The sequence below is a fragment of the Alligator sinensis genome, unplaced genomic scaffold (assembly GCF_000455745.1).
Source record: "Alligator sinensis unplaced genomic scaffold, ASM45574v1 scaffold1264_1, whole genome shotgun sequence".
NCBI classification, from domain to species: Eukaryota; Metazoa; Chordata; order Crocodylia; family Alligatoridae; genus Alligator; species Alligator sinensis.
This window is the reverse complement of record NW_005842770.1, coordinates 603640-619140: the sequence shown is the minus strand read 5'-3', so window position 1 is coordinate 619140 and position 15501 is coordinate 603640. Positions and strand designations below refer to the sequence as shown.

Here is a 15501-nt window from a genome sequence, read left to right as displayed (position 1 = left end):
AGTTCCGCTGATGTGCTATTTTGTTATGTGCATGTTTGGTCCCAGAGTAATAGAAACTGAAGTTGAGGCTGCAGGCTTAACTCATTGGAGAGGTATTGATCCCTTCACTTGCTACCACAAAGAGCACAAACTTATCTGTCATCCTTATTCAAGGCTTTACCACCACTTTTGAAAATTTTCTCTTATTGTGTTGTTGAAATCCTTGGCTCCTCTTAAAGCAATATCAAGCAGGTACCAGGGAGCATCATAATCATCTAAGGAGTCAAGTGCAGATAGTATTCTGAGACAGATCCTAGAGGCAGAACCTGTTGCTTTCATACACAGGGTACTCCTGCTTCTGCTATGGAACCAGACCTTTCCAAAAAGATAGGAAAGCAACCTGGTTGAAGACCTTTTAAAGAAAAGGAAGAAATATGACTACTGTTTAGAAAAGCTCTCAGCACACTCCATAGTGGAAACAAAATTAACCCAGGAGATTTGGCTGGCACTACAATCAGGAGTGTCCTCTCCATCCATAAATTCATGGAGGTGTGGCAATAACTTGCCTTACAGAATGTTTGCTTCTCCTATATGTCTCTCTCCCTCGAGTCCAGAACACTTCCTCAGATCTCAGACAACAGTGATGCATATTAGGTCCATACCAGGTTGCGTTGGGTGCCACCCTGAATTGTCCAATCAGAGATTGGTTACATCCATCTCTGATTTCTTTAAGAGGGATATTCTCCAAGAATATCTGGAAGCCCAAGTAGAAGCAACGAGACTTAGGCATAGGAGTTCTTTTCTAACACAGGCTACACCCATCCTAGTACCAGTAGCATTCTAATATTATAAAAGCCTTTGTCTATCTGTCTGTCCATAATGTTTTATTTGCACTCTGATTAGTTGTCTGAAACAACCAATCAGAGTGCTGCAAGAGCATTCCAGACAGGAGGCAGTGGCGGCAGTGCAGCAGAGTGCCGCCATGATGGCGGGGACAAAGCTGTCCTGCTCCTTGCAGGCAGCGACAGCACAGGGTGCTGGCTGAGGGGGATGGAGAGGCAAGCTTTTCCCCTCCACCCTGCTCTTGGGAAACAGCGGCAGTGCAGGGTGGTGGGTGGCAGCATTCCTGATGGGCCATTGGCTAGCAAACAATATAACCCTCGCCTTTTGGTAGCAGTGCCCAAGCATGAACAACATACTTCTAGCAGTTCTAGTACCGGGCAGCTCTTTTAACACTGATGTCACTGATCTGGCAGTAATAAACATATTAATCCCTGCACCACATTTCCACCAAGTACCAGGAAGAAGGGGAGTGGGTGGTGATGATCTAATCAAAGGGTCAAAGGTCTACTCAGTCTACTCCCACAAAGGGGTCTGCAGGGTTAATGCCTTAAGAGAAAAGATGTCTTCTTTAGGATGTCTATGCATGTATATTGCCAGCTATTTGTGGTGAGGCATCACATGACTTTGGGGGCATGTATAAGAATCAGCTAGCAAAAGGCTTTGCTGCAGAAGGCAGTCTTACAATAAAACATGTTTTATATGTCATGATACTTTTCCCAAGTTTTGACTGACGGGATCTACATCTTCTTTCTTTAGGAAAAGAGGTTCATGTAGTTAAAATCCACACAAACTCAGCAATGCCAGATAGATGAATGTTTCATGCTCTGGGCCATCAGTTCAAATGGAAAAGTCAAAGTATTACCTTTATTTATATGTTGATGCTAGAAAACAAGTTTGCAATATCCGTCAGACTTGATACTCTGAAATTCCAGCCTCAACAAACAGCATAGTTCTTCCTGGAACTCAAGCCTTATGAATTATCCTGCATGAAACCTTGTCAACATTGAATAGCTTTGGAATATTCACTTATCTCAGCAAAATCCTACTCATTCCCATGGTTGGACAGCAGACACAAAGTTTCAGTAGGATTGCCCTTCAGACCTCTGACTTCCTCAGTTGCAATTATATAGACACCTCAAACTAGGCTTGGACACGTTTGCTAGGAGCTAGGTTTCCCCAGATTTTAGAATCAACTAGAAACTAGGTAAATATTTATGTAGCTTTTCAATCAACTAGAAAGCTAGTATTTCAAATACTGGAAGAGCACATGCCTAGTATGGGCTATCTGCCATGCCAGATGAATTATCCCTTTCTGTGCAAGATGGCTATGTCGCACCGGCAGTGAAGCATACAGCTTCAGTTTCATCCATTGGCCCTGAACCTGGCAGGAGAAAGGATATGGAGATGGATTTCCTTTACTGGAGGAACCAAGACCAGCACAACTGGTCCCTGAAATCTGTCATCTACCACTGCTTTAACAGACTAGGGATATACACTGTAGACATATTTCCCATCTGAGGAAGCATTCTTTGCTCCCCTTATGCTGCTCAAAAGCAGACAAAGTGAAAGGATCTCTAATGAATGCATGTCTTTGGGGCTAGAAAAAAGAATTCAGTGTGAATTTAGTCAAATACTTATGATTCCCTAGGTAAAACAAAAATATGGAAGCACAGAGAAAAAGTAATCTTCATTACCCTGAATGGAGCTTTTCTGACACTAACTTCATTTGTTCATTTCAAGTCAGGAAAATCCTCCTGTTTTTAAAAAAAAAAAAAAAAACAACCTGGCATTCTGATTGGCGATAGTCAGATAAGAGGGCAAGATTGCCATCTGGACAAGTCATGAAAGAATTCCTTCAGACTCCTGTCCTGTAGATTTCCACTGGCACCAGCTGAGAATCATGTCTGCCTGAGGTCAAATTCCACTATGTGGCTCCTCTTTTCTTTTTTAACAAAGAGATCATTTTTACTGGAATCATTAAAGCCGCATCCGGGAGTACTGAAGGAATTGGCCAGTGTCATAACAGAACCACTGGCACAGATGTTTCAGCGCTCGTGGCACTTGGGTCAGGTCCCAGACGACTGGAAAAGGGCCAGTGTGGTCCCTATTTTCAAGAAAGGGAGGAAGGAGGATCCGAGTAATTATAGGCCAGTCGGTCTCACCTCCATCCTTGGAAAAGTCTTTGAAAAGGTTATGAAGGATTGTATTTGTGGGAGTCCAGTGGAAAAAATAATGCAGCAGGGCAACCAGCATGGATTCGTAGCAGGTAGATCAGGCCTGGCCAATCTGGTTTCGTTTTATGGCAGGATCACAAAATGCTTAGACGCAGGAATACAGGTGGATGTTGTTTTCTTGGATTTTAGCAAGGCCTTTGATACATTATTTCATCCCATTCTCATAAATAAATTAAGAGGCTGTGACATAAATGTTTACATGGTCCAATGGATGGCAAATTGGCTTAGCAGTTGCACCCAGAGAGTGGTAGTAGATGGATCAACATCGACCTGGAAGGATGTGGGTAGTGGGGTCCCACAGGGTTCGATCCTTGGACTTGTACTCTTCAATATCTTCATCAATGACTTGGATGTGGGCGTGACATGTATTCTGTCCAAGTTTGCAGACAATACTAAATTGTGGGGTGAAGTGCACAGTCCGGAGGGTAGGGAACGATTGCAGGCAGACCTGGACAGGTTAGAAAAGTGGGCAGTACACAATAGGATGCGGTACAACAAGGCTATGTGTGGAGTGCTGCGCCTAGGGCGCACAAATATCGAGCACACCGACTGGTTGGGAAGTGACCCTCTCAGCAGCACAGAAGCAGAAAGGGATCTCGGAGTCATAGTGGACTTCAAGATGAACATGAGTCATCAATGTGATGAAATCATTGGCAAAGCTAACCACACTTTATCATGCATCAGCAGATGCATGACAAATAGATCCAAGGAGGTGATACTTCGTCTCTATGCGGCATTGGTCAGACCGCAGTTGGAGTACTTTATCCAGTTTTGGGCACCGTACTTCAAGAAGGATGTGGATGACCTCAAGAGGGTGCGGAGGAGGGCCATTCATATGGTTAGGGGCTTACAGGACAAGCCCTATGAGGAGAGACTGGGGGACCTGGACCTCTTCAGCCTCCGCAAGAGAAGACTCAGAGGTGATCTTGTGGCCACCTACAAATTCATTAGGGGGATGCAGCAAGGGATCAGAGATGTTGTGTTCACCAGGGCGCCTCTTGGGGAACAAGGAACAATGGTCACAAACTGACAGAAGATTTAGGATAGATATCAGGAAAAACTTCTTCGCTGTAAGGGTGGCCAAAATCTGGAATGGGCTTCCAAGGGAGGTGGTGCTCTCCCCTACTTTGGCGGGTATTTAAAAGAAGGCTGGATAGGCATCTGACCCCAGCACTCTTTTCTGCCTAGGTAGGAGGTTGGACTCAATGATGTGTTGAGGTCCCTTCCAACCCTAGCATCTATGAATCTACTTACATTATCGAAGAGCTGAAGAATACAGCAGTGATCATAAAGCTTGTTAAGAAGAATTTTTCCAACTATTTGAGTTGTTCTAATAAAAGATATCAGATTTACCCAAAGAATCTTGGCTGGAGTGATCATAAAGTATACTTGTCTCACATGAACAGAGAACTCACAAAATAATTAGATTCTCTGGACAAATATTGGGTGCAAAAGAAATACTGGATGTGCAGGACAGATAGCAATGGAAAACATCATGATTTGGATCCACATCCTGCTTCAGATGACATCTGAAAATTAAACTGATATGAAGACTGCATTGGAATCATTGCAGGGAGTCCTGCAGGACTGACTTTCAGAGGCAGAGTACTAAAGATTTGATCTCTACTTTGGGAGAAACTGTCTAGGATATGGAGAATATAATATTACAAAAAACAAAATTACTGTAAGCCTTGCAGAGCAAAGTATCTGATTGGAGAAGGACCTTAGAACCTCCTGCCAGGTCTATTTCCTTAGGTTTCTAAAAAGATCAGCCTGCAGAATTTCTGCAAAAAATATAACCATAGCAATTTATTAGGAATCTGTATTTAAGAACAGAGCGCACATATACATTTTTAACTATGAAGCTTGAGGAGTGCTGGGGGAGAACAGGACTACATTTTCCATTATAAAATATTAAAGATTCCAAACCAAAGAACTCCTCTTGAAAAGAAGCAATAGAGGTATCAAAGTTGCAATGGGACAGAGAAGTTTTTAAGCAATGCTATAAGTTTTTAACGGTGATATACCCTGGCTGCTTGTACACATCACGGTGGCTTACTTTGGTTTAATTCTCCTTAAGTTGAAGCAACGGGTTTTTAAAAACACTGCTTCAAATTAAACCAAAGTATAAACCCCTGTGGCATGTACACAAGGGTTGGGCCCGATCCTTACCTCCCTCTCTGGCGGCAGGAAGGGTGAGCTGCCGGTGGGCTGAGCAGTCCCTGAGATGTGGAGTGGGGTGGGGAGCAGTGCTTCCCTCCATGGTGGTGCCCCGCAGGTGGCACCCGTCCGCAAGCACCTGGCCTGGGCAGTCCCAGGGGCACCGCAGCCATGGAGGGAAGCACTAAGCCCCCATGCAGCTCAGGCAGGCGGGCTCTGGAGAGGGGAGGAAAAAAATAAGGCTCACTGGGTTTTTGGGGGGTTTTTTCTTCAGGGGAATCTGACTGCCTGGGCTGCCTGCACAGCCCCTGAGCTGCATGGGGCCCAGTGCTTCCCTCCGCGGCTATAAGGTAGCAAACTAAAACAGATCAGACATGTTCTATTTTGCTATGTCCCAAAGTCATTTAACGCTCAATACACCGCCAACAGTGTAAATAGCAGTGCCATTTAAGCAGTGCAAAAGGGCATTTAAGCTGCTTTAAAGGCCAATTTTGTCGCGTGTACAGCTCTGTCGTTTTGTTCCTCCCCCGCCCCCGTCTCTAACCTGTTCAAAAGAAATATGGCCAGCTATGCAGTTTTTGTTTGCTTTCATACACAGAAGCCTCTTTGCAAAAGCCCCAGATAAGTATATTGCATACCATCACATCATTAATCATACATATTTTCTAATTTCTATCTAGAATACTTGATTAACTGGACCTTTATAATCAGAACCTGTATTTAATTCAGCAGCCTTTGATTTGGAGCCTTACTATTTCAGTATTTACTGCATTTTATTTGGCAGTGCATGGGGAACCCTGTCTAATCAGAGGTCTGTTTCTATTTAATGAAGACTCAGTTGCAAAGCTGATTAATTTAGGTTTCCAATGGAAGTTTTTATTTATCTTTTAATCCTATGCTGTGGTCAGGTTCAGAGTTGATAATTGACGTATATTTGCCTGTTTCTGTTCTGTATGCCGCCAGTCGTATCTGTAGTTGATATGAAATAAGAAATTAATCACTTCAGAATTATTTCTTACTGCTTTGCTCATCTTCAAACCTGTGAATCAGGGAAAAGAAATGGAACCAGAGGTACTATATAAAAGCTTTTAGTAAAGGCTATGTTAAAAATGGAACGTCAATCCACAGTTAGGAAAATATTCAAGATTGCCAGTGCAGCCTTGATACTCCTACCCCATTAATGCATAATTGACTTGCCAAGCATAAGTTAGGTCATCTCTAGCAGGTATCTCTTGATTTCAGATGTCCCAGGTCCTAGGCATGTACCTTAAATGCTGAAATATGTCCCTTCTTGCATTATTTTCTTTATTCAATGTCCATGCTATGGAATGAGTGAGGCAGGGGTACTTTAGATGAATAGGATGTGATCATATAATAAACATGATATCATAATGCATATATGTACCTGGGGGCTGGACTGAGATTTAACAAGCAGCTTTAAGTCTGACATTTCCAAACTTTTGAGTGTCCTTGATTTTAGAAACTTAATGCTTTTAACACATTTTTTTATTTTTTATGTAATTTCTTAGGATTTAAGACAATTCCAGAAAATAGAAAATGCTTCAAGTTCAGGGTGACCTCCTGCATAGGATCATAGGAAAATAGGGCTGGAAGGGGCCTTACAAGGTCATCTAGTCCAGCCCGCTGCTCAAGGCATGATCATTCATGACTAAACTATCCCAGCCAAGTGTCTGTCTAACTTGCTTTTGAAAACTTCCAAGGATGGAGATTCCACAGTGCCTCTAGGTAGCTTGTTCCAATGCTTGACCACCCTCCTAGCCAGAAAGTTCCGTCTGACCTCCAACCTAAATTTCCCCTGGTGCAACTTGAGGCCATTGATCCTAGTCCTGTTCCCTATGGTCATGGGCCCATCTACCTTCTCTGTGCAATCGCCCTTCAGGTAATTGAAGATTGCTATCAAATCCCCTCTCAGTCTGTGCTTCTCCAGACCTAATAACTCTAGTTCTTTCAGCCTTTCCTCTCAAGTTTTGTTTCCCAGAATCCTAATCATTTGTGTTCTGTGTTGGAATCTTTCCAAACTGGCCAATGGCTTTGGAATTCCTTATCCAATTCCTTCACTACCCTAGGGTACGTCCCATTGGGCCCTGCACACTTGAAAGTACTTGGCTTCCATAAGTAATCCCTAACCTGTACTTCTGCTACTTTAGACTGTTTGTCTCCTTTCCTGTCTTTGCTGCCAAATGTACTCGTCATCTGATATTTGTAAAGACTAAACTAATAAATGCATGAAATACTTCAGCCTTCTCTGCATTATCAATAAATAGATTGTCTGATGCATTTCATAAGGGACCCATGGTTTCTCTGGCTGTCTTCCTTTTGACATACTTATAAAATCCCTTTTTATATCCCTTGCCATCTGCATCTCAGCTCATACCTTGCCCTTTGTAATTTTCTCCCTGTATACCCATGTGATGGTCTTTAACTCTTTCCTAATAATAGGACCAAGTTTCCACTTGTATGATTCTTTTCTGAGTTTCAACTCATTGAAGAGGTTGCTGTGTAGCCATGCTGGTCTTCTTTTGCACTTCCCATTCTTGCATTGGGATAGCTTGCACCTGTACCCTTATGAGGGCCTCCTTAAAACTACAGCCCACTCTCCTGGACTCCCACAAGTTTCCTGAGTTCGTTAAAGTCTATTCTTCTGAAGTCCAGTGCCCTTATTGTGCTGCTCTCCTTCCTTCTTCCCCTTAAGATCTTGAAGTATCATTTCATGATCACTGTCACCTAAGTTACCTTCCATCTTCACATTCTCAACCAATTCTTCCCTGTTTGGAGTGATTCTGAATTTTAGGCAAGCCAAAGGAAAGTTCTGCAGGATTCTCCCTGACCAAATCTTACATCAACTTTCTCTTGAACCACCAAGTCTGAATCTTACATCAACTTTCTCTTGGACTACGAAGACTTTGTCCTAAAGCTAATGAGTTTGGTGTACTTAGGCTCTTAGGCTCACATCAGGAGCCTAGAATTTCATTATCTCCTGTGTGCATCATACATTGAGGCTTTCTATGCTGTAAAATGTCCTGAGGCAAAATATTTGCAAAACTACATAGAAAATACATTCAAGGGACTATTTTATCCCTCCAGATTCTTCTGCGCTAGTATTAAAAGTATCTAAGCCAGAGAGCACACTTCCAAAGTCTGACAGAACCAGTCTCACATTAGCAGGGACACCCCCAAAATAAAGCAATGGTTATTTACCTGTATGTAGTTCTTCTGTACATTCCCAGTCACTGACCTCTACCTCTCTTCCATTTGGGTTGTATGAAGATCAGGAGAAAGGAAGTGAGGTGGTCAGGAGCTCAGTGATTTATATTATTTTGCTGAGATACCTTAGCTCTCAGAATATCTTGTATTAGTACTGAGATAAAGTACTTTGCATTTATATTTTGTTTTGTGAATCATGCTGCAGCAGCAGATTTCTGTAACCTTTTTGATGCCTATACAAACTATTTTTAACATAGATCCATAAAGCTTGTTAAATCCCTGCAGACAATCAAGTGCATGAAGTATCCAGTGAAAAAGTAGCATGTAATTTATTTCCTAAAGATGTGTAGCTGCATGAGATTGGTACTTGCCTACCTCTCATCCTTTTGGAGTTTGAGTTGATGAATTGCCCCACTCTTCCCCAGCCTTATGTATTAAGTTTTTGTATTATATATACAACAGACACCAAAGAGCAATAGTTATTCAGTAGTGCAGGTCAAGTCATTTGTGTGAGCAAAAAAAGGAATAAAACTGATATTTAATTTTAAAGACTATTCACTGCTTATGTACATTTTAACTGAATTGTTGAATTGCTTGCCAAGATTGTTAATATTCTATGTAAATAAGTTATCTAAAACATATTGTACATCTAGACATTGTTCAAATTATGCTACTTAATCTGTGTGCACTTTTAATTTGGATATTATTTTAACCAACCTTATTTTGTTTTACTTAGCAAGGTGAAGTGAGGTTGAAGTGTTTGAAAGCTCTTCAAAGCCTGTACACCAACAGGGAGTTGTTTCCTAAACTGGAGCTATTCACTAACAGATTCAAGGTAAGAGTGCCAAAAAAGTAAGAAGAAAAAATGTGGATCTTGACAGCCTACACTAAGACTAAATGTATCTCACCTAACTGTTTAACCGTCCTGAAATTATGTGCATTAATTTAAAGGAAGGAAAGAGCTATACTAGCTGTCTCACTGTTTTTCAAGGACTTATCTAGGTTTGTGGTTTGCATTGAGAGCTGCAAGACTTCTCTCAGGGGTGCCACAGCACAGGTGCTGCTTCCGCAGCCAGGTATAAGTGCCCCACATACCTGTTGCACAGCCAGTGGGAAGGTCTGCAGCACACACATACTTTCCTGTCTCATTAGGGTACTCTGGTAAGCCTAAAGCAAGCAGGAGAGCTGGCTTGTGCCACAGCCTTTCCTGGTCCAGCCCCCACCAGGCTTCTCCTAGAAAGAGGTGCACAGGACAATTCCACCTGCCCTGTATGCCTGTGTTCCTGGGAGATGCCGTGCAGGGTTGGACCAGGAAAGCTGACGCTTGAGCTAGTTCTCCTGCTTGCTTTAGGGTTATCAGGTAACCCTAATGAGGCAGGAGAGCGCATTTATGCCACAACCTTTTCCAGTCTCGCTGTGCTTGAGGTGCACAGGTCAGTTTTACCTGGTACAATCACATTAGAATAACGACAGCTAGGACAGATCCAGAGGGGATGTAGTGGCACAGCTGCACCTCCCTTTTCGAGAAGACCACCCCACAGGAGTCCCTGGGGGACGTCTTTAAAGTACCCAAAGCAAGTGAGAGTCCCCTCTCCCTTCCCTTCCATGCTCAGAGCCACATCACTTTCCTTCCTCCCCTGCCTCCCATTGCTGCTTTCCCCGCTGCCCACTCCTGTCTACTCCAGCTCCATGGGGGATGGCTCAGTTGGAGGCAGTGGCAATGGATGGAGGGTTCCTCCTCTTCATGTGTACTCCAGGGGGAGTAGGCAGGGTGGGAGAACCCATCCCCACCCATTTTCACTGCTGCTTTCACTATCCAGCTGAGCCCAGGTCTCATATAGCTCAGCTGGAGAAGGCAGGAGCAGCTCTGAAGCTTTCCCTGCTCCCAGGACACTGGGGAAAGCAGCAGAGGCAGGTGGGGAGGGAAAGTGGAGGGATTCTTCCAGGAAGAGGCTGAATGTTGGGGATGCAACCACCTCTGTAGCACAGTTTGCTGCTCCTTCGTCTTCCCTTTGCCAAATCCTGGATCTGTCTCTGAGAACAGCACAAGAAGAATGGCCTTGAAGGAAAAAAAGGCCACCTCTCAACACTGTCAACTTCAAGGTAGCCTGTCTGACCATGATGTTATAAGATTCAAGGGAACAAAATCTTTTTGGGTGGGGTCATGGTCTTGTTAGTCTACTTCAGTAGTGAAGAAAGAACCTGAAGTCAAAGGCCCTCTTCTGTTCCAAAGACAAATTCCTTCAGCTCTCTCAATATGTCCCAGTGGTGTTCTAGATTTTAATTTGGCTCTTAGTAACTGAATAAACTCCTTTTCAAGCTTTTAATGACAGTAGATCTCCAATTCTTTTCTCATGAAGCGGCTATTCCTTGCCCAGTACTGTGGGGCAGTTAGCAGCACTTCTATGCACTGAAAGACAAATGACTGGCATGTCTGCTTCATTTTTAAAAAAATATTTGGAAAACAAATCATTTCACTGCTGTCTTCTCTTCATGGGTGCTGGACAGTCTCTAGGAACATTTTAGATAGGCTGAATAAGGCTTTACCTCCATTCCTTTGCAGGGGAGGTATGCTAATATGACATTTGTCCAGAGTGGTGCTTCTGTGCCACAAGTTGTTTGCCTGGCTCCTGCATGGTGCACAGCAATGTGGGCCAGAGGAAAGTACATTAGTTAGCACATGTTCCCACTCTGGTGTGTTTCTCTGTGTTAGATGTAGAACCTGTCCTACATGTTGCAATGGAGGTACATTCCACTAAAGAACCATAGCCTCTCTGAAAAAACTCAAATGGTTGTCCTGAGTCTAACTCAGAAGAATATCTGTTAAAGATTTATTCTTTTGTAAGCTGTACATATAATGTGTTTTGTAATTGTAACATTTTTTTTCAGGATCGCATTGTATCAATGACACTTGATAAGGAATATGATGTTGCTGTTGAAGCCATTCGATTAGTCACGCTAATACTTCAGTGAGTATTTCTCAAAATGACTATAATTTTCTATAAAAAAGCACTTTAGCCAGTAATATTTATTTTATGTAGATTTCTTTTACGTATTGTGACAGCTGTGTAACACTGAAGTTGATTCCATGTGCAGTAATACTTTCATTAAATAATTTTTGGAGAGGCTGGAATAGGATTAATGGTTTCATGATGGCCAAGGGGCAGCTGGCTGCAGAATTCCAGTTGGACATGGCGTTTGGCAGCAGGAGGGCAACTGAGGGCCAGCACAGCCCAGGTCATCGTCCATCTGCTTCACCTGTCATCACAGCCTCAGCCCCTTGGTCACCAGTTCTGCTGCCATGGTCACCGCCACCGTCACCACCTGCCCCATGGCAGAGCTGCCTTACCAACACAAAATAAGTGGTGGTGGCAACAGCTCCAGCTCCGCAATAGGGTACATGGTAAGAACTGGAGCCACTGTTGCCATGTGCACCAGACAGGAGTTGGAGTTGCTGATGCTGCCACAAGAGCTACCATACGCCCTGGGCTGGATTCAGCCTGCAAGGAGCCCCATGGTCCAGATCTGGCCCAGGGCAGAAGGTAAGTTTGACACCCCTGTGCTGTGTGAACTACAAAAACTTAACTTGGTGCAGGTACTTGAAGAGCATCTACTGTCACAAATAAATGCCAAGTTAGCAAAACAAATTAACAATACTAAAGGATAATTTGATTACATTGGTTCCTTGATCACCTTTTAATGCAAAAAAAACAAGTGCAAGCTGAAGTTGATAACTTAAATTCACAGATTCAAGGGATAAAAAGTCAAGTTTACTACTTATTCTGTCTTCCTTTTTTGGTCACATGTTAAATTATCACTGATTCATTACTAAGCTGCAAACACAAAATGGAGATTTGAAAATTTATTAGTGAATATTAAAATAAAATGCTGTATATATGCATGTATTATTAAAGAAAGCACAGTTCCTGTGCTGTGTTGTATTCAAAACTCTCAAAAGGATGTATGTTAAAATTATCAAAAACACAATGATGAGTAATATAAAAGACATATTTATATAAAATATACCCCAGAAATCTATCATTCTTTACTAATAATTAAAGATTTAATGCTGTTTGAGAGTCAGGCATGCAAGATCTATTCATGCCCCTTTGTGTGTGACATATTGGATGGAGCCAGTATTTTTCGACATATTTGTTTATAAATATAGTTATTATAGCTGTACAATCTGAAAAATAAAGATAATTACCTATGCAAGCCAAATATTGGCATATTTCCTCTCAATCTGTTAAAAACTGAGTAAAAAAAAAAAATTGGCAAAATGTGTTACAGCAGTTCTGGATACACCTCCAATATTAAGTTTAAGGAAGCTTTTAAGCAAAAAATAATCCTGTTTGTTATATAGCAAATTCTTTCCAGTTTTATAATACTCAAAGGGTAAATATAGAAGTTTCAAATAAATGTATTTATTCAGTTATATTCAAATATTTCAATGTATTTAGATTTCTTTTAAATTTACTCAATGCTGAATTAAACGGGTCAATAATGCTTGTAGCAGAAATGGTTTTAATGTTCTTGTAAGTGTTCTGGACTTCAGTGATACTTGGTTCAGGCCATTGGTGAGGAATCTAAATAGTGTTCAGCAGCTAAGAGATCTGACACCAAACTTGCACCGTGAATGGGCAGCCCCCTAGGAGAGTGGTAGTAAGCATTCAGTAACATTTTTGCTGGAGGTTCCACCTCTGTTTGCATTTGTAGGTAGCAGAAAGAGTTGTTGATTTGCACCTGAGTTCATGGTAGCGATGTAAATATTATTTTAAAATTCAGTTGTTTAAACTCTTCTAATTATATCAGTTAACCATTTAACTCAGAGGTGGGCAAAGTCCAGCCTGTAGGCTGGATCAGGCCTGCAGTGGACTCCATTTCCTGGCAGCCCCAGCCCTTGGCCAGTCTCCCAGGAGCCTGGGGACGTGACAGTGTAGGGCCACAGAACCAGGGCTTTGCCCGGGCCCGGCCCCACGCTGTCACACCCACATGCTCCTGGTGTCTCCGTGGAGACCAGCCAGGAGCTGTGCGCGGAGCTGCGCTGGGGCTGGGGCCAGGATCTTGTGGCGGTGACAGCACAGAGCGGGGCCGGGGCAGAGCCACAATCCACTGCCCCCATGCCCTGGTGACAGGCGCAGGTTCTGTGGGCAGGGGCACGCTGGGAGCAGAGCCCTGCCCTGTGCTGTCACTGCTACAAGATCCCGGCCCAGGAGCAGCGCCCTGCCCAGCCACACACCCTGCCTTTGTGGCCCCTGGCCTGTCTGTGGAGACCCCAGGAGCGCAGGGACAGTGGCAGCACAGGGTCAGGTCAGGGCAGAGCCCCAGTTCTGCACCCTGCACTGTCATGGCCTCATGCAGTCACACTCCCATGCTCCCGGGGTCTGCAAGGAGACCAGGTGGTAGCTGGGGCTGCTAGAAAATGGAGTCCGGCCACCAGCCAGATCTGCCATTTTGCCACCCCTAGTTTAACTGGTAAGACATACCTATGGGTTGGTCTGAGGGTCATACCACGCCGGCACAGCAGGACGGATGGGTTGGGCTGAGGGACACACCATGCTGCCACACTGTGTAGTCCTGGTAAACCACATTATAATTCACACGTTGTTTGAAAATCTGATGCAATGAACTCCACTGTAGCAAACAAGCCTTATTTCAGAAAAGTATATTAACTGTTAATTGTTAACTGTAATGTGTTAATGGTATAAATATAATTACAGTTTAACCATTTAAACTTTCACACGCCTAGTTTATGGATAAATCAGACTGTAGGCAAGGAAACCCTGACTGTCTAAGAAATATCTAGAATATTTGGGACAAGACCTTGTTTTAACTTTGTGCCCAAATGCTCCTTGTCCAGCTGCATCAGCCCCATTTTTGTCACTTAACCACAGTTTGCAATTCTGTTTCTCCCTGAATGTGTGTGCACATACTTTCTGGACATTAAATGTAGGAGGAGGATAACCCTCCCTTGTTTTAGCCAAGTAGCCAGTTGGTTAGGCAGCTGTGAGCTGCAGCAACCCAGCTCTGGTCCAGCATGGGCCTGGGTGCCTTTAGCAACACATCGGCACTCTGGGAGAGGATGTTTAAACCCCTGGGGACTTCAGGGGGCTGTGGGGGGGACAGAGAGAAAGTCAGCCACTGAGCTATAAGGTGTCACTTATGTGAAAGAGCACCCTGTACCTAGGAAGTGTCAAAGACCAAAGGAAAAGACGTTGCAGTAGCATCTTTACACTAAGGTAAACTTAAGAGCACGTAGGTGTAATATTTAAGAGCCAAGGACAGTAGTGAGTTTGTGAATGTCAGCTGGGATTGCTTGCAGAAACTGTAACCTGCATTCACACGCAAGAAGAATCCATATTCTGCAGGCATGTATAGAATTTCTTCATTGCATATTGGTATGCAGTGGCTGAACAGTATTTTTAAAACACAAAATTTAGTGAGAGGTTGAACTTCAATGAGATCAGAGTAACATCTGGGAAGCCAGTCTGAGGAGCAGAGGAGTCCAGAAGAGCTCGTTCTACTTTAAAGAAGCCTTACTGAGAGTGCAGGAACAAACCATCCTGATGTGCAGGAAGACTAGCAAGCATGGCAGACCAGCTTGGCTTAGCAGGGCCCTCTTCAGTAAGCTAAATCACAAAAAGGAAGCTTATAAGAAGTGGAAACTTGAACAACTAAGGAAGAGTATAAGACTATTGCTTGGGCATGCAAGGATGAAGTCAGGAAGACCAAAGCTCAATTAGAGTTGTACCTAGCAAGGGATGCGAAGGGTAACTGTGCGGGCCAGGAGCGACCTGAGCCCTTTTCCGTGCTGCACGCGGGCTGTGGCCAGCAGCCCGGGCACGCCAGGTCAGAGAGGAAAGGCCGTCGAGCTGGAATTAGGCACAAACGCTTAGCGGTAGTTTTAAAGATTGTTTACTTACACCGAGATGGCAGTGGTGTAGGCTGGAAAACTTGATTGAGTTGCAGTTATAGACAGACAACACAGACGGTCTCGTGGAGGTTGCTAGGCTCCACGGTACAGAGCTCCGGATGCTCTGGGTGAACGAGCCACCAAAAT

General features: G+C 43.5%; 1 protein-coding gene across 9 annotated transcripts in view; it reads left to right on the top strand.

Annotated features, from left to right (window-relative positions):
* Positions 1-15501, top strand: part of STAG1 (stromal antigen 1) — a 251543-nt gene that overhangs the window by 133580 nt on the left and 102462 nt on the right. For all 9 annotated transcript variants that reach the window (XR_003096470.1, XM_025216836.1, XM_025216838.1 and 6 more), the window contains 2 exons: positions 9178-9276; positions 11331-11410. Coding sequence is in view for 8 of the 9 variants with exons in the window: in XM_025216836.1 (XP_025072621.1) it covers positions 9178-9276; positions 11331-11410 (179 nt within the window). In the remaining variant the exon portion in view is untranslated. The remainder of the gene's footprint in view (positions 1-9177; positions 9277-11330; positions 11411-15501) is intronic.